The sequence below is a fragment of the Hibiscus syriacus genome, unplaced genomic scaffold, assembly GCF_006381635.1.
Source record: "Hibiscus syriacus cultivar Baekdansim isolate YM2019G1 unplaced genomic scaffold, ASM638163v2 tig00113725_pilon, whole genome shotgun sequence".
Lineage (NCBI taxonomy): Eukaryota > Viridiplantae > Streptophyta > Magnoliopsida > Malvales > Malvaceae > Hibiscus > Hibiscus syriacus.
In genome coordinates, this window is record NW_024063471.1 from 1,607,428 (window position 1) to 1,632,283 (window position 24,856).

Here is a 24,856-nt window from a genome sequence, read left to right on the forward strand (position 1 = left end):
CCTTATCATTTAAAAACTCATATCTTTTTATATTCATTTCAAAATCAGTTTCCATTTGTTTTAAACAAAACTAAACAAGTATAAGAATCCAATAGTATAAGAAACGCCTCATATTACTTTTTATAGAATTTAGAGCAATTTTCCAAAGTTACTCTCCAGACAATATACTTTTGGTTGATTCTTGTATTTTGTGTCTTTAACTTGCTTAACACTTATCAATCCAAATAAACAACATATCCTTTCTTCATAACTTGATAAGTGAGGAGGGAATCCATAAGAAATTCTTTAGCACCTTTAATAATAATAAGAGAATCTTAATAAATTTCGAGTGTCGAATAGATTTTTAGGAATTTCTCAAATTATTCCTCATTAAGAGGCCGATCATCCTCCCACAAATTAGAGGAAAGTCTCTCATATCACTAACTTTTCTAGGGCGATATACTAAGGTCTTCTCTGATCTGTTTGGGTCGATTACAATCTCGATCTTATTTTTATCATTATCAACTTTCTTATCTTTAATCTTAGCTTCATCTTGAAACTCAAAATTGATCGTTCGTGATGATCTTTTTGCTTTACATCTAATTTAAGAACAAATTATTTTATGTTAATAAAAATCAACATCATTCATCAAATTACTTAATCACACTAGATTAGTAACACGGACATCCTAGTGACATGTACACACTTTTTGATACTTTTTAACTTCGGTTTAGGCCAAGAATCGGCTAAACCTGCAGCTTTGATACCTATAAATGTAACAACATTAACTCATATATGTACCCGTATACGAGTTAAAGATGTCACACCAATAGTATAAAACATTTACTATTTGAAAACCAGTAAAATTTTGTTTCTTTAAAATCTTAAAATGCATTTCTTTATTTTAAAACTAATAATCACACAACCACCATAATTTAATATATAAAAACATAATTTAATATTGTACTATTCATTTATATTACTAATAGTACTTAATATTATCTATTTTAAAACAATTCTAGATATTATGTTACAAACAGTTATATAACTATTATATATATCATAGCAACTAAAACTTCATTAATATACATGCCACTAAACCAACCATAACCGAAAAGAGAGGAAATCAAATTGTAAGTGAAATAAAAACGAAGGGAAAAGAAAGATGAGAGGGAGAAAAAGGCTTACCCTCTTCGCCGATCACCGGAGAAGCCCAAACGTCATCGGAAACCCAAGCTATCCGAAGGTAAATCTTTATATCTAAGTGTTTTGGTGAGTTTCATGAGTTGAAGGGTTGGTTTTCAGGTTTAGGGGAGAAAGTGGGTCATTTAGGGCTTTTTAACTCGAGCAACGATCACTGTAGATGGTTGATAAAGGCGGCGACACTCAGTGGCCAGAGATATGCTTTATCTCTCGCTTGAGAGAAAATGAAAGAGAGATGAGAAAGGTAAGAGTGAGAGGCTAAGTATGAAAAAAAAACGTGAGTCTAGGGTTAAACTTTTTGTATAAAAGGGGTATTTATATGTCATTCAAAATGACGTAGTATTGGGGGATAGGGTTTTTTGAATTAGTGCTTAGGATAATCGTGCGAGAAGGGCCTCTGATTTTGTAATGTTTTGTTTTGGTCACTAAATGCAAAATTTCATTTATTATGTTTTGAGTTTTAAATTTTGTTATGCTTACAATTCAGTCATTATTTGTTTACATTTATGGTTTGGTTTAATATTTGATCGTACCCTATAATTTGAGATTTATTTCATATTAGTCTGTACCTCTTCTTTAACATAGTTTTGATATTGTTTATAAAATTGGGTTGTTTGGTTTGATTAATTTGCGTTTTGGCCCTTATGTTTATCTCTGAATAAATTGGTTTAATGCTTGATTTAGGCTTTAAATGTACCCCCAAGTTTATTTTAGTCATTGTCATTAGGTTTAATATTTAGGATATGGGGTTTTACTCTCATTTAGTCCTTATTTATATTTATTTTGGTTGGTCATTTTTATTATCATTATGTATTTGCATTATATATATATATATATATATATATATTTACGTATAGTTATATATATATTATTTATTTTTATTTTTTATCTCTTTATCCTACTTTAATTTATAAAACAATGGTATGTGATCATGTTTTAGATTAAATAACCCAACCGTTATTTTTATTAGTCTTTATAATAATATATATATATATATATATGTATTACAGTTTAAAGTAGTATGTTTAATATATGGTTGCAAATATTTAATATTAAATATACATATTGTTATATTTAGGCTATATATTTTATTAAAGGTGGCATTTTTACTTTAATACATATGTATAATATTTTATCAATATGGCTTTTCAATGTTTCAGTATTGATAAAATCTCTAGTTGTTCGACTAACTTATGTAAGAACTCCAAAAATCTAGGGTGTCATTCTAAGGGTTATTCGAATAAAATTGATATTTTTATAGTTATTCGATATTTATTTATATTCTATGTTTATTTTTGAAAAAAGTACATAAGATATGTTTCATTCAAATAAAAGTATTTTTTACTTATCATATAATGAAATTATTTTCATAAAAATAAATATTCACGGTGTTTTTATTTATCTCATTATTTTAGTTTATTTATCATATACTAAAGCATGAGTATCGATAATGAAGGGTCAGTATTGATATCAACGGTCAAGATTTGGGCAAATAGCCCAAATTTTAACGTATTTTTATGTGAGGGACCCAAGAACTCTTATATTTATATACTCGGATAAGACTACAAGTGAGAATCGTAAATTATGAACAAAATAAAACTAGAAACCACATTAATTAGGATGAAATAATAATAACCTTGTTTGACTCTTGGGAAAACGGAAAGGACACCCGACTTACCTTAGTAGATGATGTTAGTTGTGAAGTATAGATTGTCCAGATATCCTTAGGAGGTGCCCAAGGCACTAAGACTAACTATGCCACAAGGCCTCAACACTCGCAAGGGGTGGGTTAGTTGGGTGTCGAATCTGATATAGTAATTTTGGATTCACATCCCCGTAAACTAAAGGGGTAAGTGAACTCCGAGATACAATAATCCCTCAGTCGTACCATGATGTCTACCCTAGAATAGTGTGAGTATGTGTGTATACTTACTTCTGTTATCGATTTGTTAGCATGAGCATTTATGAACACTTTTAGTAGTGAGCTCATCGTTCGGAATTGTGTTTCCGTTCGAAAGTCTATAGGTGGAGCATTCAAGGAGCTGATCACTTTGCAGATATTCCAAACAGTCGAGCAGTTATAGTACGTCTTGAGTCTATCTTATTAGAGGGCACATATAATTCATAGACCTTCTTATACTTAAGTCGTAACTGATCTTAAATACTCGATTGTACTTTTGATATATTTATTTTGGGAGCTCCCCAGTACTCTAAACTTATATTATTTTGTGTGATTTCATGGTTTCTAAATGGTTGTTAATCATTACATTATGGGTGTTTTAAAAGAAAACTTTTGGGTTACCACTCCGGTGGTCATGTGTGACGTTGTAATCAGTAAACTGTGTGTCGTATTGGATTAGGGTGTTGCATTTATTCCCCGTTCTGACATTACATGAGATTTATTCCCCGTTCTGACACTACATGTGATTAATTCCTCGTTCTGACATTGCATGGGTTAATTCCCCGTTTTGTTCTGTTTGGGATCCTCATCAGAGGGCTAAATCCCCATTCTGGTTTTTGTTTATGGTTGGGATCCTCTTTGGAGGGAAAGTTCACATTTTGTTTATCTATGGCGAAAAGTAATGTGCTATTGGTGTTGTATTATGTTGGTTAAATTTTGATTTATTATTACACTTTATTTGTACTATTTTAGAAATACTTCGATACATGTTTTATTGTAGAGGACACAACGGGTTTTACAACTCACTTTTTAGTTTTTGTCCTTTCAAATTACTCAGACACTTAAGACTACGACTGATATTTGGAGGATCGTTAGTAGCCGTTTACTTTCGGACATTGTATGGATTTTTTTTCAGACTTTATGTTATTTATTTTATGTTGATTATATATAGATATTTTTATGGGATTCGGGATTTCTTGTTTTATATGTTTCCTGCGTTAGAATTTGTTTATTTGATTTTGTTACGAACCAATGCTTTTGAACTTGAATTTATTCTTTATTTCTGACGATGCATGTCTTGAATTTGAAAGTTTCGTTGTTTCAATAAATCTGAATAAGAATGTGGTTTCTAAAATTTGGTCGTAACATCCAGGTCATGTCTAGAGGATTACATTTAGATCTTCGCAAAGATTAACTTGAAACTTGGTTCCTATCAATTATTTTTTAATAATAATTGATATTAAAAAAATTATATTCTTAGGAAATAAATAAAATAAGCTTTATTCACCCCTCAATTGAAAAAGCTAGATACTATTGTTGGAATTATTGATCATTAGATATTATCAAACCTTTTCAATTTTATTTGGGTCTTTCTAATAAATTCTTAATTTCGCCGGTATTATCTCCAATAATGCTTTCAAGTTAGTTTAACATGTTAGTTGGTTGGTGGGATGGTGGTCTATTTTACAACCAGATGAGACGATAGTTGAATCAAAGCTAGGATGTTAGCCATTTTTATCTGATTGTTTTAAGAACTCAAGTTCTTATTGACGTCGATAAGCGAGTGACACGAGAAGTTGTTGAAGGTGAAAGTGATAGTATGATTTGAGATTTAGAATTTAGGTATGTTTTTGAACTTAAATTTTATTTTATTATTTTAAATTTATGTGAAAAAAATACAATATCATAATAAAAATATTATTAAAATAGTTTATGTCATTCTAGTGTGATTAAGAAGAATTTCAAAAATTCAATAATTAAATTAAAAATATTTAAATTTTGATAATAAAAATAGGGAAAAAAAATTAATCAAGTGATGAAAGTTATAATCTATCTTAAAAAGTATAATCTTTTGCCGAACAGCTTACGTGTCGGATTCAAATCTGTGAAAAGCAAAAAAAGGAGCATTTATATCTACTTAACTTAAAAGTAGATAAATCGCTGGAGATCTCCATGATATTTTCATTTTGTTTGGTGCCAAATTAACGACCCACAAAGAGCGGTGCAATAATTACAACGATTCATCATCTCCTCCTCAACTTTCTCTTGTATGAGATTCCGCAAAGGAAGTCAAAATAAAAATCTACGTCTTTCCACTCGCTTTGTCCACCGACCATGGCGGCGGTTACCGTAGGCTCGCTTCTCCAGAATCCTACACTTTTGCTTCGTCCCAAATCTAAGACGTTGTTGAAACCGTCTCGCTCATTGGATTCTTCTCGAAATCGGAAGGTTCTTCACTCTCGGAGCTCTTGCTTTTGTAGCTTCAAGCCTAGCCGATCGAGTCATGTCGTCAGAGCCAACTCATCGGAAACAGCTCTTGTTGACAACTTCGATACCTCTTCTTCCGATGACGTCTTGTACAAGGAGACTTTTCCAGTCAAGAGAATTGAAAAGGTTTTCTAATCTTCGGCTTTATTATGTATTTGTTAGTACTTTGAAATGGCGTTGCTTGATATGTTTGGAAAATTTTAAACGTTTGATGTTAGTTTTGTAAGTCCGGCTGATCAGTGACGCTTAATTCAATACACTGTAATAGTTCCTTGGGAAAAGTATAGTTTTCAAGTTGAACATATCTGACTACTCTATTCTAGTCTCAGTGTCTCTTTGGAGAAAAGAAATTACTGGTAATTTGAGCAGAGATCTGGGATTAGGTTTCGGTTTGATTCAATGTTTTCTCTCTTTTTGATTGGCTGTGAATTTCTTTGATTTGAGATGTTAGGTGGAGGGAAATATTTTCATCAGGTTGGATCAATCGAAGAACCAGCAGGATTGGCAGCTTACAGTAGGATGTAGTCTTCCAGGAAAGTGGATACTTCATTGGGGAGTTTCTTATCTTGGCGACAGTGGCAGGTTAGCGTTGATTCTAAGAGTTCCTCGGATGTTTTTGTAGGTTAAGGATTTGAATTTTATTTGTGCACATAAAGATGGAACTTTACTGTTGGGGAGTTTAGTTACCAAAATAGAAGGTATTTAGTACTTTTTGTGTGCTAATAGATTGTCTGCGAATTTTGCAGTGAATGGGATCAACCTCCTAAAAACATGAGACCTCCTGGTTCAGTTCCCATCAGAGTATGCTTTGGCTTCTAATTCTTGTATTTCTGGCTGCCTTTTCATTTTGAACATAACTGCATTAAGTGGAATCTTTTCAGGACTATGCTATCGACACTCCCTTGGAGAAACGGTCTAAAGGAGAGATGTTTCACGAAGTAAAGATTGATTTTAACCCCAACAGTGAAATTGCTGCTATACATTTTGTTCTGAAGGTTTGTATTTCCAATATGAAGTGATCGAGAAAATGCTTTTTCTTTAGATATGCTAATCATCAGTCAAACTTATTATTTGTGGGGTAATATGTTACTGCAGGATGTAGAAACTGGAGCATGGTATCAGCACAGAGGTAGGGATTTTAAGGTGCCTCTGGTGGATTACCTCAAGGATGATGGCAATACAGTTGGAGCAAAAAGAGAGTTTGGTGTATGGTCAGGTTGCTGAAAGTGTTATATGTAGCAGTTTTATTTTGCAAGAATTCCAACTTATTCAAGAAATCGATTTCTTCTATTCATTTAAAAATTCATCAAGGATAACTTTTTCTTATTACCAAATTCCAGTGTGAGCTTTAGTCACCCCTGATATAGACTTAGGGATGGGCATAAGTCGGTTTTCGGCCGACCCGACCCAAAAATTTTACATCCTTCAATTGACCTGACCCGAAAATATATATCCTCCACCCGAACCCAACCTGATTTTTTGAGATAAAATCCGAACCCGATTCAACCCGACCCGAAATAATAATAAAAATATTATTTTTATTCAATAAAAAAGTGATTTAATTGAAAAAATAATATATAGAGGGGTATTATTGTAATTATTCCTAAATATATAAGATAAAATTATATTTTTCCGGGTCGGGTATTTTTCATCCTAAACCCGAATCTGACCCGACCCAAACCTCATTTTTAAAAAAATCCGACCCGTTCGGGTCGGGTTCGGGCCCATGCCCATCCCTAGATATAGTATATATTATAGATCATGAAATTCAGTGGTTTTGAACTGATAATAAACTTTTATTGTAAACTGAAGATGGCTTAATTTACTGAAAAGATGGGTAGGATTAACATCACTAAATCGCTTTATTGTTATATTCCTTGTCTTCTGTATGGTCTGTGACCTGTGCAAACATGAATTATAGTTTGTGTATCAGAGGTTGAATTCCGCCTCGTTCCCTAAAGCCTCCTAGGTGCAGTTACAGGTCAATATAGAATAATGAGTTAAGTGGCTTACATAAGATCCCATCCAAGCCTGATTCTTGGGAGGTGGTTCAGGGTGGGAATACAGTGGAATATTTTCCTACCATATATTTCGTATCCTCTTTGTTCGTTGTTCAGTGATATACTGATACTTTCCCTTGGCTTCTCCTGATCCTAGGTGCTCTACAGCAATTCTCAAATGCGCTACATAAAGCAGAAGCATCACCTCCTGATAGTCCAAACAACGAGTCCAAGGACTCTAAAAGTAACAATAGGCCCCTTGAAGGGTTCTATGTGGAGCAGTCCATTGTAAAAGAAGTTTCTGTTGATAACTTTGTGAGTGTCGCCGTTAGGAAGTCACCTGAAACTGCAAAACTTGTGTTGTATTTGGAAACTGATATACCTGGAGATGTTGTGGTTCACTGGGGCATTTGCAGAGATGATGCTAAAAGATGGGAAATTCCTGCTGCTCCATATCCACCGGAAACAACTCTATTCAAGAACAAGGCTTTACGCACTTTATTGCAGGTGTGAATTGTAACTATATTTCTCATTGAGAACTTAAGCGTAAGCTAAGTTCTTACTACAAATAAATAGTTCCTTCTTGCTAAAACATGCTAAGCATATGCATTCTTGTTGACATGTCAACAAATAATTTTATGCCAATTTCACACTGTTGCTTTGTTTTCCTTTATTACTTGTGATAAATCAAAGCATATAATTTTTTGGGGCACAGATTATAAGATTTTTGTTAGATTATTCCGGAACACATTTCTGTAGTTACAAAAGGATGAAAATATTAGAAGACATCACTAATAGTTTGCGAACATGCTATTTGTCAAGTGTAAATGTCTAAAAGCATCTATTTTCTGTAACCTTGTTATAGGGTTTTGACCAACTTCCCCCCTTTTTGACCCTCTTGATTTAGAAATTTTGTTTTATTCATTTATTGTTCTTACATCAAAATCCTTCTTTTTGCAGACAAAAGCTACAGGAAATAGATCAGGAGCATTATTCACCTTAGATGAAGAGGTTTTTGGATTTCTTTTTGTCCTCAAGCTAGACGATAACACTTGGCTGAATTTTAAAGAAGATGACTTCTATGTTCCCCTCTATGGTAAAAGTAGTGTTCTGGGTCAACATGGCCAATCTGATAGTACAAGTGAAGAAATTTCTAGTAAATCATATACTGATGGTATCATCAATGAGATACGAAACTTGGTTACTGGCCTTAGCACTGAGAAGATTCAGAAGACCCAAACAAAGGAAGCACAAGAAAGCATTCTTCAAGAAATTGAACAGCTAGCTGCAGAAGCATATAGCATCTTCCGGAGCTCCATTGTAACTTATCCAGAGGAAGATGTTTCAGAAACTGATACTGATACAATACAGCCTGCTGTTAAAATATCCACTGGAACAGGTGTAGAAATCAGAGTAATTCTCTGTAATTTCTTATTCTTTTCAATAGGACAAATTGCATATTTATATACAAATCATCTCTCTAAAGTAGGAAACTCTAAGAAAGGAAAGATACTAATCTTAGGAGATATGATCTCTTAAAATAAGAGATTGTAGAATATTTACAGAATCCCTTAATTAAAGGATATTTACAGAATCATATATTTCTATAATTCCTACACTCCCCCTCAAGCTGGAGAATATACATTGTATAATCCCAGCTTGAATAGGAATTTATTGAAAACAGGCTTTGACAAAGCCTCAGTAAGAATGTCTGCAACTTGTTCTTCTGAAGGAATGTATGAAAGTGTGGCTGTCTTTTTGTTAACTTGATCAGCAATAAAATGTCTATCAATCTCAACATGCTTTGTCCGATCATGTTGAACTGGGTTCTTGGTAATTTGAATAGCAGATTGATTATCACACAAAACTTTAAAGTGATCCTCTTGATTAGTGACAAGTTCTTTCAGTAGTTTAAGTATCCAAATTCCTTCGCATATTCCCAATGCTAGTGCTTTGAATTCAGCTTCAGCATTACTTCTTGAAACAACAGATTGTTTCTTACTTCTCCAAGTTATAAGGTTTCCCCAAACAAAGGTGCAGTAGCCACTAGTGGATCTCCTTTCAGTAAGGTCTCCGGCCCAACTAGAATCTGTAAAGATCTTAACAGTTCTGTCTTGTGTCCTCTTAAACATTAAACCGTGCCCTGGAGTTTTGTTCAAGTACTTGAGAATTCTATTTGTTGCTGCCATATGCTCTTCAGTAGAATTAGTCATGTGTTGACTTATCACATTTACAGGAAATGTTATATCTGGCCTTGTCAAGGATAAATAAATTAGTTTCCCAACTAATCTTTGAAATTTCTTTTTGTCTACTAAGGACCCATCTTCTTTGTTAAATTCAAGCTTGCCTCCATTGGTGTATCATTCGACTTACAACCAAGAAAACCAGTTTCTTTGAGTAAATCAAGTACATATTTTCTTTGGTTGATCACAAGTCCTTTTGACCTTGCCACCTCTATTCCTAGGAAATACCTTAGCTTTCCCAAGTCCTTGGTTTCGAATTCCTTATTTAACAACTTCTTCAAATTGCAAATCTCTTCTTCATCATCTCCGGTAAGAATTATGTCGTCCACGTACACAATAATGATAACTTTCTTATTTGTAGAAGTTACCTTGATGAAAAGAGTATGATCGGCGAGGGACTGCTTGTAACCGTTTTGTAGGATGACTTTAGTGAACCTTTCGAACCAAGCTCTGGGTGATTGTTTTAACCCGTATAGAGACTTGTTGAGCTTGCACACCTTGTTACTTCCTTCAACAGACTTTAAGCCAAGTGGCAACTTCATATAGACTTCTTCTTCTAGCTTGCCATTAATAAAAGCGTTTTTTACATTAAGTTTGTGTAATTTCCAATCGCAATTTACAGCCAAACTTAGGAGTACTCGAACAGTATTCAGCTTCGCCACAGGTGTAAAAGTTTCTGTGAAATCTATCCCATATTTTTATGTAAAGCCTCTGGCCACTAGTCTCGCTTTGTATCGTTGGATGCTACCATTGGAGTTATATTTTACAATAAAGATCCATTTACAACCAACAACCTTTTTTCCTTGAGGAAGGTCCGTAACGGTCCAAGTAGCATTTTTCTCTAGTGCACAAATTTCCTCTTCAACAGCCCTTCTCCATTTTGAATCCTTTAGAGCTTCAGCTATGCTTGTGGGAACCTGTTCTTTATCCAAGTTTTCTGTAAATGCTTGAAAAGACGGCATCAATGGATTATAACTAGCAAATTTTTCAATAGAATGCTTGGTGCACTGTCTAACCCCTTTTTTAATAGCAATAGGGAAGTCATCTAGAGTAGGGGAAGTGGACTTACTGATTTCTTCTTCTATTTCGGCAGTTGGACCAAAATCCAATTCTCGGCAAGCATCAGATTGCAAAACAACCTCAGGAATATGTTTTCTTTTCCTTGTATAGAAATGGAGTTGTTTGATTGGTGGTGTTTGTGGAATATTTTGAATGGGAGTAGGTGTATTTTCAGGAAGGGTATTTAAAGTGGGTATGGGTGAAGTAGTGATAGGTACTGCTGGTGGATCAATGGGAGTAGTTACAGGTGACAAATCTATAGGTAAGGACAAAATTGATGGCAATTCTGAAGGTTAAGAATGAAAAGTAGGAGGAGATACCTGATGTGGCTGAAAATCCTTCCATGTCTCCCCCTGAATTTCAGCCTGAGTGAAATAGGAATCCTGCTCATAAAATGTTATATCCATAGTGGTAAAAAATCGTTTGAAGGAGGATGATAGCATTTATACCCTTCTTAAGTGAAGAATACCCAACCAATACACACTTTAATGATTTAGGATCTAACTTGGACTTATTAGGAGCAATGTTTTGGATAAAAACAGTACAACCAAATATTTTAAGTGGAAGAATGGAGGAGATAGATTTAAAATGGGAAAAGTAAATATATATTGAGGTGTTTGAAATTGTAAAACCTTACTAGGATTCGATTAATTAAATATGTAGCAGTTAATAAGGCTTCCCCCCACAAATATTTTGGAACATTAGTGGTAAATAGAAGAGAACGAGTAACTTCAAGGAGGTGTCTATTTTTTCTTTCGGCAATACCTTTTTTGTTGTGGGGTGTCAACACAAGAACTAATCTGAACTATGCTTTTTTCCCTGAAAAACGCACCCAAAGACTTAGCAAAAAATTCACTGCCATTATCAGATTTAAAGAGCTGAATTTTAGACCCAAATTGAGTGAGAACCATGTTATAAAATTGGGTAAAAACACCAGCAGTTTCAAATTTATCTTTTAGCAAATAAGTCCAAGTTATCCTACTGTGATCATCATTGAAAGTGATAAACCACTTACAATTATCAGCATTCTTCACCCGATAAGGGCCCCAAATATCACTGTGGATCAAAGTAAAAGGGTGAGAAGGCTTATATGTAGAAGTAGAATAAGTTGATTTAGTATGTTTGGCAAGAGAGCAAACTTTGCAAGAAAAAGAATTTGGCCTTTTATGAATGAATAGAGTAGGAAAAACTTTTGCAAGATAGTGAAAACTAGGATAACCTAAACGATAGTGCCATAACATAACATTATCAACTTTTTTTAAAGCGGTGAAAGATTTCGAGATTTCGGTTTTAGTAGAGGCAGGAAGAATGTAGAGACCATTCTGCAAGTTGGCTTTATCAATCATCTTTTTCGAGTTCAGTGCCTGCAAAGTACAATCAATATCATTAAAAATTGCAGAGCAGTGCAAGTCGGTGGAAAGTTTACTAACAGAAACGAGATTGCAAGCCAGATTTGGTACGAAGAGGACATTTTTAAGTACAATCTGGTCATTGAGAATAACAATGTCATGTCCTTCTATTTTGCACAAAGAACCATCAGCCATTTTGACAGCTTTACCAAAGTTTGGAAAAAAAATTGCAAAACAAATCCTTATTACCAGTCATATGATCCGTAGCACCAGAATCGAGGATCCAATTAGGGGTCGACTGGGAGGAGAAAAAAAATTTAGCATGAGGTTTACCTTCTGGTTCTTTCATGACCAGATTACCTTCTGATTAAGCAGCAGAACAAGAAAAATTTTCTGGATTCGAAGTGATCTCCGAAGTAGAAGAAGAAGTTGTGGGCATCGTCTAGGTTGGAAAGAAACCGTAACCTAAGCTGATACTATGTAGAAATCATAGTAATTCTCTGTAATTTCTTATTCTTTTCAATAGGACAAATTACATATTTATATACAAATCATCTCTATAAAATAGGAAACTCTAAGAAAGGAAAGATACTAATCCTAGGAGATATGATCCCTTAAAATAAGGGATTGTAAAATATTTATAGAATCCCTTAATTAAAGGATATTTACAGAATCATATATTTCTATAATTCCTACAACAGGCACAGGTTTTGAGATATTGTTGCAAGGTTTCAACTGGGAATCTCATAAATCTGGACGATGGTATTTGGAACTCAAAGAGAGAGCTTCAGAAATATCTTCGCTTGGATTTACTGTGATTTGGCTACCACCACCAACAGAGTCTGTCTCACCTGAAGGATACATGCCAAAGGACTTGTATAATCTAAATTCCAGGTACATATTTCAAGTTTTTACGTTACCAATCTTTCAGGGTAGACCATTTGGTGCTTGGACTAGATCATAGAAGCTGAAACTTGCAAATATGAACTTTCAACTTCTTTTACATAACAAGTACTTTATGATAATTATAACTGAGAATCTCAGATAGGGAAAAAGAGAGATGAAACTGCATTCTTTTATGTTTGCTTCAGTGGCTCATATAACTGCCTTGGTAAAACTAAATTGAGACTTGTGTTACTCTTATTAGTCTAAGATATAGCTTGCGAATACCTATTGGACATCCAGAGATGTAGAAAATCAATAGTTATTGACTTATTTCTTCCATATGAAAGAAAATATATGTTGTGTTGCATGATCCTCAAAGGGATTAAAGCAAAACATTGTGTAATTTTTCTTGATTTATCAGATATGGAACTATTGATGAGCTGATGGAACTTGTGAAGAGCCTCCATGAAGTTGGTCTGAAAGTTCTAGGTGATGTTGTATTGAATCACCGTTGTGCACACTCTAAAAATCAGAATGGAATATGGAATATTTTTGGTGGTCGTCTAAATTGGGATGATCGTGCAGTGGTTGGTGACGATCCTCATTTTCAGGTAACGATGTTTTCTTTTGTTCTGGAAGCTTCGAGAAACATAGGATATTCAATTCAAGTAGTTCATGGATAGCAGATCTTAAATTCCTTAGTAAGCCGACTGATTTGTTGCCCAAGTTCCTATACGGCTTATGCATAATTTTGATTGTTATAGGCAAACATTGTTCAGCTAGCTTCATGCCAGTGTTTATGCTTTTTCTTCAAATTTTCGATCCAAACCTGAAGAATATTTCTTATTTTATGCTTGAGATGTTGCAATTTCTTATACAGGGGCGGGGCAACAAAAGTAGTGGAGATAATTTCCATGCTGCTCCAAACATTGATCATTCCCAAGAGTTTGTGAGGAAGGATCTCAAAGAATGGCTTGGCTGGCTGAGGTTAAAATTTAATTTAATTTCTTTCTACTATCTGACATGCATGAAAGGATTCCTAAAGTGTGTATTTTCTTAGTTTGATCATGATTTTGCCTTCTGTTCTTCCCTGTCAAAAGTTATGCAGTGGAAACAGATGGATATATGCTGAATATTTGGTTCAACTCTATTGATAACGTTGTCTTGTCTTGTGTCAAATCTTACTTAAAACCCTGTATATTGAGAATAGAAGATATACAATATAGGCATCATGAAATATTTACATATAATTTGCAGCTACTATGGATTGTGCTGTTTGCTCATATAATTCTATAGGCCGCCAATAGGATGATTACATAAATGAACTAGAAACACGGTTGCAGTTAATATTAATTAGTATTTATCCTTTGTTTCTAATTCAATACATTTCCCAAGAGAAACAAGGTGTACTGATGGAAAATTCCTCTGTACACAAGCAAGATGCAAAATAGTGGTTCTTTGTCACAAGTTTTCAGTCGAATCCTCCATATTTGAGAATTTACACCATCTCCTTTTTCAAAAAAGAAAAAAAGAGAAGAAAGTTTCTTTGTTCTCACTGTATGGCCTATTTTTACAAAAGGTTTGTGAAAAGAAGAAAAGTATCTTTTTCAGATGATGGATTCTCTTGGCATAGCTATTAATAGTCGTCTTGCATCAAAATGAAAATTCCTCTGTACACAAGCAAGATGCAAAATAGTGGTTCTTTGTCACAAGTTTTCAGTCGAATCCTCCATATTTGAGAATTTACACCATCTCCTTTTTCAAAAAAGAAAAAAAGAGAAGAAAGTTTCTTTGTTCTCACTGTATGGCCTATTTTTACAAAAGGTTTGTGAAAAGAAGAAAAGTATCTTTTTCAGATGATGGATTCTCTTGGCATAGCTATTAATAGTCGTCTTGCATCAAAATGACATTCCGTTGAGGTATTTGATTGTTTCAATTGCTTAATCTTAGGTTCTACTTTTTGGTTATTCTTCCCATATTTTACACTTCAACTATTTGAACTCCACCCGTCCCCCTTCAATGAACAAGTCATCTTCTGTTTCTTTGAAGAATATTTCTTGCTTCATGTTTCTTTGTAATGCATATGTCTGCTGCATGAGTTTATTGATTTGATATTTTGCTGTCATTTTGTGACATGCAGACAAGAAATTGGTTATGATGGATGGAGGCTGGATTTTGTCAGAGGATTTTGGGGTGGTTATGTCAAGGACTACTTGGATGCAAGTGAACCTTACTTTGCTGTTGGTGAATACTGGGATTCTCTTAGTTACACATATGGTGAAATGGACCACAACCAAGATGCCCATAGGCAGAGAATCATTGACTGGATTAATGCTACTAATGGAACTGCTGGTGCATTTGATGTCACAACCAAGGGAATTCTTCATTCAGTAAGTTTTCTTTCAAATTTCTTCTGTAGAATTTTAGTGAAAGAAAAATTACAACCTTGTTTATATTGGTTGGTGTTGCTGCTCTGCCTACAAATTGAGAACTCCATTTGGTGTTTCCAGGTGTATTGCACCTAGCTTTTATGGCATGCATGTTTTCTTGTTATCTTTTGCATCATTCAAATTTTTAAGAGGTCGAGGATTTGATTTTTTTACTTCTCTAACTAGCCCTTCCTCTTGGTCAATTCTCTTTGGCAATTATTTCTAATAATTTATTTCCTAAAGTAGTAAGGCAAATGTTATATTTACGGATAATTGTTTCCCTCAGGCTCTGGAAAGATGTGAATATTGGAGATTATCAGATCAGAAAGGGAAGCCTCCTGGGGTTGTTGGATGGTGGCCGTCTCGTGCAGTTACCTTCATAGAGAATCATGACACTGGTTCTACCCAGGTTGAATCTCACTCAAATGTCTTTCACTCGAACCATTTCTTTTCTTTTTTTGCCAACTGAAGTAATCCAAATGATGCATGCAAAATCAAGTGCATGTTATAATAACACTTCCACTGAAACTGAGGCATGAAATTGTTGGAGTTCTTTCTTTCTTTTTCGTTCTCATGTACAAAAATTAATTTTCTTTAGGTTTCAGTTGAACTTTACTGAATTCAAACATTTTATGGAAGAAAGCAGTGTTTACACGATGAGTCCTATGAATTTCTTAATTGATCCTAAATGATTCTTCTTTGTAAAATGCTTGAAGTAAGTCATTGTTACTTCTTTAAGTCCAAGGTAAGTCCAATTCACTTTTAATATTAAGTCAGACTGGAGAGTACTCGTCATAATATATGGTTGATTCATATATGTTCACTGCAATTTTATTTTGGAGAAAGAACCTTGAAGTTCAAACTTTGAGGAGAGATTGATTTTTCCCTTCTTATCCATTAATCCTTTGTTTTTGCAACCCTCCTGAAGGGTCATTGGAAGTTTCCAGGTGGAAAAGAAATGCAAGGATATGCTTATATCTTGACTCATCCAGGAACACCGGCTGTGTTCTACGATCACATTTTCTCTCATTATCGATCTGAAATGGCTGCCCTTATCTCTATCAGGAACAGAAACCAAATCCATTGCCGGAGTAAGGTGAGTATCATAAACTAAGGTTTATGTGGGAAGCGTTTCCTTATAAATTACTATTCTTTTATACTTGAGAACTAACACAATCTGATCTTTATAAAGAGAAAATTTTGGAAAGTAAACATAAACATTGTTTATTAGAATTCTAGTGTACGGTTTGTGAAAAACAGGAAACCTTTCCCAGACTGATTCGAGTGCTTCTAACTTGCTTATTCAGATTGCATGAATCCAATTGATTTCGGTTTTTCCAACTTATATGTGCTGTAAATTTGCTACCTAACTGCAATCATTTGTGCTGAGTTTAGCCAGTTGTTTTTCTAACTTCATTTTGTGAAATATATGGCAGATTAAAATTGTCAAGGCAGAGAGAGATGTGTATGCAGCCATCATCGACGAAAAAGTCACGATGAAGATCGGACCAGGTCATTATGAGCCTCCGAGTGGTCCCCAAAGATGTTCTGTAGCCCTTGAAGGGAAAGATTACAAGGTTTGGGAAGCATCTTAACTGTAAACCATGAGCATTATTTATTTTTCCAGGTGTATATAACCTATATGGATGTCGATCATCGAGTAGAAAATGTATTGTTGAGTTTGTTCGGGATAGCGGTGAGGGGTCGGCCCTCACTGATTATTTGGCATTGTTGTACCATTTTTTACTCCTACATACGTTGGGGTTGCCCCCCCCGGGGGGGGGGGGGCGTATTGATTAAAGGCATGCCTAGACAAGGTGACTATTGAAGCCAGTGATATCGTAGGAAACATTATCCTTTATATAAACAGGATATGTATTTTAAGAACATATTGTATTCATGTTATTTTGTAATGAAATAAAAACTATACTATTATTCAACATGATGGTTTATACAGATTTAATTATTTATTTTCTTTTAAGGATTTGAATTTGATTAGTTGTATTAGGAGGAATATGTATATCATCAATAAATTTTATTGTTAAAAATAAAATAAAATTTTAGATATTATTCATTAATTATCTTAGAATAATTAAAATTGATATTTATAATATAAGAACAATCGCACCCTGGAAAATATTTGTTTTGGACCGCTTGTGTCCACAGGCTTTGTTAATGAAAGTAATACGCGGGCATCTTTTTCACAATTCTAAAGAACATTCTAGAAAAAAAAGTGATTAAATTAATCTTTTTCATACATAATAAAAAATTACACGTAGGAATATTCATGCATGTCGTAGTTTCGCTATCAACTTGGCAGTAAGGGCCCCATCCAAATAAAATAATAAAAAGATATTGGCTGGCTGGCTTCTTCCCATATGTAATGAAGTAAGGGGATGTAAGATAGTAAGCTGCCCCCAACATCAGATTGAGAGCAGTTTTCGTAGAAGACCTCCGAATTATGAATTGTCTGTCCAGCTCAGTTGGTAGAGCGCAAGGCTCTTAACCTTGTGGTTGTGGGATCGAGTCCCACGATAGGCAATTCATAATGCTAGAGGTCTCTCACAGAAGCTGTTCTCAACCTGACGTTAGGAGCAGCCTGCTATCCTACCTCTCCTTACCCCATTACATATGGAAATAAGGTCAGCTAATAAAAGGATATTTGAATTGTTATAGAAAAATTTTCCATTAAAAAAATAAAAAAATATAGATATGAAAGGGACTGACCTTTAGTTGAGCTAATCCTTCGTCTGTCTTCTCAAAGCATAAAATAAACTATAACTCATTTGATTATATGTTTTAGTTATAAATAAATTATTTTCTTTAAAAGTTATAAATATTCAACTTAGTTAAAATATTATTATAAATAAGTATTAAAAAATAAATATTATATAAAATAATAATGTGATTTGGTATAATAATAATCTTTTAATTTTTTATATTTTATCAATTTAAAATAATCAAATAAATTTAATCATTTATATTAGAAATCTTATTAATTTAATCTTTATTCTTTTAAATTATTTATTCTTTATCTTATAAATGTTATAATTATTTTATTATTTTTCATATAATAACAATTTAACTATAATTTATTATTTATTTATAAATTAATATAGTTATTAAACTACTATCTTTATAAAAATAAATTGATAACTTTTTAAATTATTTTGAATTAAAATTTATTTGATAAAACTTTGTAATTTTAAATTTTAAAATTGCTATTATATAAAGGTTACATAGATATTTGTTTTAATTTTAATAATTTATGATTAACTTATAATAGTTTTTTAATTAAATAATTTGTATATAAGTGTTTTAAAATTATAACTCATTTATTATCGAATACAAGTATGCATTTTATTTTTTAATGTTATAATTATAAAAAAAAACTGAAATCTTCATTTTTGGAATCAATTGGCTTATATAATTGCCAAGAAAAGAACTTTTTTTAATTTTGAGAAAATGATTCTCTGATAAAATTTTCCGTTTGTTTCCTGAGCAAATATCGGGAAGGAAAACACTTTTTTTTTCCTGTTGTTAACTCGTTTGTGATTGTTAAGCTTTCTTTTGGAGAAACCTGGTTATCTTGCTGCGTTTACTCTGTATGAAAGTCTTTTTGTTCCCTTTTCTTGTTCTTTGATTTCTATTTCTAGAATTAGATTTTGTTCTTTTTGGCTTGTTTTTCTTCAATTTTGCTTAGATTTGTGTATGATAATTACATATCTAAGGAAAATTCTAGGTTTGATCGCTAAGATTTGTTGATGCTTCTATTATCGTTGTTGTTCTAGTTATGGATCTTGGTGGTTTATTAGATTTGTGTTTTTAGCTTATTTTCATGGCGATTTAACCTTTCTATGCGTAGATTCTCCCGGTTTTTTATGCTAGGTGTTAATTTGTTCTGATTAGAAATGATTGAATTACAATCTTAGTTTCATGTTTAATGTGTTGTGATTTGCTGAATCACCGTCTTGAACAGAATATAAAAGCAAAATTGTTCTTTCTGTCATCTTTGGTCTTTTTTCTCTCAATTACTTTGTCTGTAAGCAATTTACTACCTTTTTCTGTATGATTAGCATTTAAATTGATGTTTCCAAGTTGTGAATGTTTAATTAGAACCGTGGGATGTTTAACTAGAGTTTACGGGATTGGAATGAGTTGCTTCTTGTTGTGTTGCCCTTGACTTAGTGGTCCTTTCATCCTTTGCATGCACCTTAAAGTCAATATTGAGGTTTGAATGTCGGTCTACATATAAAGTTATAGAATTTATGTTCAAAACTTGGTTTACTTGTAGAAGTCTGATTTTAGTCTGGTTTGGTTTCTTTTAATGTTAAATTTGATTTTTATAATTCAATTTTTTTTTCATTTTTGTATTGATTCTGGATTGGCTTCCTTTAAACCTACAGGAGGAGGTGAGGATGTCGACCCCTGCGAGGAAGAGATTGATGAGGGATTTTAAGAGGTTGCAGCAAGATCCTCCTGCTGGAATTAGTGGTGCTCCTCAAGATAACAACATTATGCTCTGGAATGCTGTTATATTTGGGTATAAGATAAAATAAGAATGGACCATAATTTTCTTTTTAGATTAAGATTCAATATAGTGTGCTAATGTCTTGATGGATTTGCAGGCCTGATGACACCCCTTGGGATGGAGGTAAAGTAAATTGTGGTGCATATTTTGGTTTAAAGTATCAATTTGTCTATGGATCTTTGGTTGATTTGTTTAATCGACTCTTTAAAAGATTTCTATGCACACTATATGTTGATATAATCCATCGAATTGGAGACTGTTCGTCAGTAATTCTATACTCCCGTAATGATGTTGCCAATTTCCCATATAGTAATTGGTTAAATGCTTCAAAGGTTGAAGGTTGGATTTGTTTGATGGGGAGTGGCATTTTTAATGGCCTCGTATACTTAATTTTCATGTGAATAGGTGAAGCAGAAGTGGAACAATCTTTTTCATTGACTTGAACCTTAGGAATTTTTTTAATTCAATGGCCTCAAGATTATTATTGTTAAGGATGTTCTTGAGAGGAAGGCCATAGGATCTCTGCGTTAACCTTAAAGCGAGGACGGAAATTGGTCATGCATATTTCTGTTGTGAATTATAATTTGAATAGTAGAATTTAAGTATCATATATGCTTTGGGGAATTATGAGTGGATATTTTTATCACGAAATGCAGGTAAACTGCTAACAACTATAAATTAATATCTGTTTTTATATTTTTGAGTCTTTTAGGTACGTTCAAGCTGACACTTCAGTTCACGGAGGATTATCCAAACAAGCCACCTACGGTTCGTTTTGTATCTCGAATGTTCCATCCAAATAGTAAGCCTCTAGACAAATCCTATTCTTTTTTGCTGGATCCACGTTTTTAGCTTGCATTTTCATTTATAGGTGTAATACATTGGGTGCAACTATAGCAATTTTGCTTTCTCACTTGCCATGCTTTTATTTTTTATTAACTATACCTGTGAATAAGTAGACCTAATACTGAGAAAGTGATTGATACTTGTGCTTTCTGAATGAGTTCCCTAAGTGGGTGTTTATTGTTTAAGGAGTACATGTAGCATTTGTTTATGAATCTGCAAACATTCGCGAATGTGTAGTAAACACAATGCCATCATTTGCTATCTGGTTGTGTCATAGACATCCGTACAACTGAAGTTTTGAAGCTGATTTTGACTTGGCAAATGTACATGTTCAGCTTTAGTTTCTGGTTTCCATCTTTTGATTCTATATTATATTTTATTTTGTTATCATGATATTAAGTTTTATCTATGTGCTTTTCTGTATTTTGGTAATCAACAATTTTGGCTATTCTTGATCTGATCCCCATTTTATCCTGTAAATTTCTCAGTATATGCTGATGGAAGCATCTGTTTGGACATTCTACAAAATCAATGGAGTCCAATTTATGATGTAGCTGCGATACTGACATCTATTCAGGTACCATATAACTTCTTCAGGCTTTAATTTGTGGCTATCTAAGGACCATGGAATAAAATATTATTAATTCCAATTCCACCTGTCATGGTATATGCTTTGAAACCACCTGCCTAATATTGTAAACTTATGGAAGAAGTTTGAAGCAAAAATATCGGTTACCATTGCGAAGCTCTATGGACAACCAGCTTCTCTTATTTTGTTGGAAGATCTATCATTGTAATGATGATATTGGCATATATTTTTTTGTCCTATCATTCATTCATGTGAAGGATCCAGATCTTTAACCATGTACATGCATCATTTATGATATTTCTTAGCATTGACCTTTTGTGCGTATACACAGAGAACGTATAGAAATTGGAGGGAAAAAAAGTGACTTTTCTTGTGAACATGTTGGTCCCTCTAAATTAAGAATCGTTGGTTCTAACCCAGATAGGTTGTTATAAAACTGTGGTATTAATGCATTTAACTTGTATGACACTTATGGTGATCTCTCTCCCAGACTTGTTTTAAAGCCCATCTTATTTTGTGTATGCAGTCATTGCTTTGTGATCCAAATCCAGACTCCCCTGCAAATTCAGAAGCTGCTCGGATGTTTAGTGAGAACAAGCGCGAATACAATAGGAGAGTACGTGAGATTGTCGAGCAGAGTTGGACTGCCGACTAAGATCTCATGTTCGACTCCATAGTAAGAACGAAGCGTGAATACAATAGGAGAGCATGCGAGACTGTCAAGTGGAGTGCGGACTGCTGATTGATAGCTCGAGGTTTGGTTTGTATGGAACAGCAAAAATAGTCCAGTGGCCTGTCTAAATAACATTGAAAACTGAAAATGTGTTGCAAACTATTTTGACTCTATTAGTTGTTTGTCATGAAAATGAACGCTGCTGCTTGGGCAGCACTTTCATCTAATACTCAAAAAGCATAAATAAACCTCAAGTCGGTTAATCAAACATGAAAATTACATTTAAATGAACTTCTTGATGATGGTGATTTGTGTAAATACAAGTGGAACTATCGAGTTTATTATGCTACAGATAAAATTATACTGCTATATGATAATATATATAGGCATAATATTCACTTATACCGTATATAGCTATTCTTTAATTTTATAATGATTTAGGATTTAACAATTTAGGATTATTGTTAAGGTTAAAATTTTGTGCATTCTCATTAATCTCTTTTTTCACATGCAAAAATATTTGTTTTAGTTAGAGTTTCTTAGTTTATTTTTATCAATCGGATTACTCTAAATCAGTGAGAGTTTAAAGAACTCTATACAATTTTGCCTTGTAATAAAAGGACTAGTCCCGAGAAGAGGTTGCATAGAGCTTGCTTAAAAGCGTTGGATCATAAAATCATTTTCACGATTCTAAACAACACAAAAAGAAAATGAAAAAAAAAAAAACGGAAACCAAACCTGTGCCTTCAAATCCTTCATAAAAATTTGTTAATAACTATATCAACTCCTCCGTTAAAAGTTAACGATAAATTATTTAATTAATAATGATAAAATGATCTAATTATAGATAAGAAGTAAGATAAGTATAATTTACTTAAAATAATAATACTAATTGATTTAATGTTCGATTTGCGAGGATGTAAAAATTTACAAATGAACCAGAGACAGGTAGGGATGTAAAAAGCTAATCCGACATGTAAAACTGACTGAAATTGACTAAAGTCAAAATTGTTTATGACCTGAGCGGTGGTGATCCGAAACTGATTCGAGTATGAACTGGTGTTAACTTGAACCGAGTTAGACCTGGAAATTATGGATCTGAACCCAACTTACACCCGATCTGAAAATGACCTAAACTCGAATTGAATTGATAATATGATAACCGAACCCGACCTGTATCCAACTGATATGAACCTGAATCCGAGATTAACCTAGAAAATAACTAGTATTACCTGACCTGTTATCAACCTGACCTGTAATTGACTCAACCTGTAAATAATCCGATTTGTTATTGACCTGATCTGATATTTACCTGACTTGATATTTATCTAACTTATTAGTTGTAATTGATGAAGTTGTGAGATTTTGAATTATTAATATGATTACTTTTAAAAGTTAAAACAAATTTTTAGTTATGATAATTAAATTAATAAATTTATTTTCAATATTAATTATAATCTTTATGTTATAAATTTTAATTATAATCATTAAATTAGTTTCACTAAATAATTTATTTATTGAACATGATTTTATTAGATTATATAAAATTAATTTAAATATTTATAAATTTAATTTATTTTTCATTTAATAATTAATTAATAATTTAAATATATTTTAACATAAAATTTTAAAATATACATATTAGATGAATTTATTTGAGATTGAAAATTATATATATATATATTCAAAGTGAGTGGTGAGAAAAAGTTTGTTTTGTGTGAAATTTTTTGATTTTATTTGGAAATTTATAGGGAAATTGGGAAATTTTGGGAATAGAGGGAAATTAGGAATTTATAGGAAATTGAAAAATTTTGGGAATAGAGGGAAATTGGGAAGATGGAACCAAGTGGGATGAGATAAGTGTCCGATAGATTTTTGGGTTAATTAGGCCCATATGCCTCCAACAATTATCGTTTTTCTACTTTATAAATTGACTTTTGATTTTTAATCATGGTTTAATTGTAAATTTCTTCTTGAATTTTTAATTCGATGCAATTTAATCCTATATACATTCTAATTACTTTTAATTTCCCTTCTTTCTTTAACGTGCATAATTATTAAATATAAATGTTAATTTTATAATCTTTTATTTTAGTCACTTATGTTTAATACACACACACATACATATGTACATACATGCGTATATATACTTATATCATATAGTTTATATACTTATATATTATATACTTATGCTATATAGTTTATATAGTATATAATTTATATATTTTATAGTTTATATGCATAAGTATAATGTACATTATAATATATATAAATGTATTGTATTATCATAACATTCAACATACATATTATATTATTATATAATATATACATTAATATATATTATAATTGTTTCAATTCTTTTCTCAACTTTTGAAATGAATGCAATTCAGTTTATTTTACAAGTTTTCTTCATATATTACAATTATTTTGATTTGACCCTCCTGTGTTGTTTAATTTATTTAAATTTTAATTTGTAATTTCATAGTTGTTCAATTTAGTCTTTAAAATTATATTTTATATATGGAATTGACACATACTTATTTATATTTTTTGTAATTTACTTCATACCCTATAAATCACATAATAAACTTTATTTCAAATTTTATAAATTATATTATTATCTCCAAACCCTATAAACTTTTATTCACCAACTTTTAAATGGATACAATTTTGTCTAATTTTATATTAATTTCAACTTCACATTTTAAAATTATTTTGATTTGACCCTCATCAATGCTTGTTGTTTAATTTATTTTTTTATAATTTCATGTTTGTTCAATTTAGTCCTTCAAATTATATTTTGATCAAAATTGATCCATAATTATTTATATATATATTTTTAATTTAATCTCTAAATCATATTCATTTACAAATTGCAATTCAACGTTTATGAAAAACGAAA

At 32.5% G+C, this 24,856-nt stretch overlaps 2 protein-coding genes across 3 annotated transcripts; both read left to right on the forward strand.

Annotated features, from left to right (window-relative positions):
• The first annotated feature begins 5,123 nt into the window (after positions 1–5,123).
• Positions 5,124–17,148, forward strand: LOC120187324 (alpha-amylase 3, chloroplastic-like). The gene is made up of 14 exons (XM_039191061.1): positions 5,124–5,476; positions 5,802–5,932; positions 6,097–6,151; positions 6,232–6,345; positions 6,446–6,566; positions 7,508–7,857; positions 8,311–8,749; positions 12,703–12,895; positions 13,308–13,497; positions 13,767–13,873; positions 15,027–15,276; positions 15,602–15,724; positions 16,244–16,411; positions 16,752–17,148. The coding sequence occupies exons 1-14, from the start codon at positions 5,198–5,200 to the stop codon at positions 16,908–16,910; spliced, it is 2,679 nt and encodes an 892-aa protein (XP_039046992.1). The 5' UTR covers positions 5,124–5,197; the 3' UTR covers positions 16,911–17,148.
• Positions 17,149–18,781: 1,633 nt separating this feature from the next.
• LOC120187326 (ubiquitin-conjugating enzyme E2 2-like) lies at positions 18,782–22,161 on the forward strand. 2 transcript variants are annotated; one of them, XM_039191065.1, is made up of 6 exons: positions 18,782–18,920; positions 19,722–19,858; positions 19,944–19,969; positions 20,559–20,648; positions 21,181–21,269; positions 21,808–22,161. In XM_039191065.1, exons 2-6 carry the CDS (start codon positions 19,734–19,736, stop codon positions 21,934–21,936), a joined length of 459 nt encoding a protein of 152 aa, XP_039046996.1. In that variant the 5' UTR covers positions 18,782–18,920; positions 19,722–19,733; the 3' UTR covers positions 21,937–22,161. The 2 variants fall into 2 exon arrangements, with proteins under 2 accessions (XP_039046996.1, XP_039046997.1); XM_039191066.1 differs by lacking the exon at positions 20,559–20,648.
• Positions 22,162–24,856: the final 2,695 nt, after the last annotated feature.

Bases quoted from the DNA above. Each gene is read 5' to 3' on its own strand.
- LOC120187324 (XM_039191061.1), top strand. From the start codon at position 5,198: ATGGCGGCGGTTACCGTAGGCTCGCTTCTCCAGAATCCTACACTTTTG. The intron at 6,567-7,507 runs GTTGCTGAAAGT...TCCTGATCCTAG, and splicing joins AGAGTTTGGTGTATGGTCAG to GTGCTCTACAGCAATTCTCA. The intron at 12,896-13,307 runs GTACATATTTCA...TTGATTTATCAG, and splicing joins TTGTATAATCTAAATTCCAG to ATATGGAACTATTGATGAGC.
- LOC120187326 (XM_039191065.1), top strand. From the start codon at position 19,734: ATGTCGACCCCTGCGAGGAAGAGATTGATGAGGGATTTTAAGAGGTTG. The intron at 19,970-20,558 runs GTAAAGTAAATT...TGAGTCTTTTAG, and splicing joins TGACACCCCTTGGGATGGAG to GTACGTTCAAGCTGACACTT. The intron at 21,270-21,807 runs GTACCATATAAC...TTGTGTATGCAG, and splicing joins CGATACTGACATCTATTCAG to TCATTGCTTTGTGATCCAAA.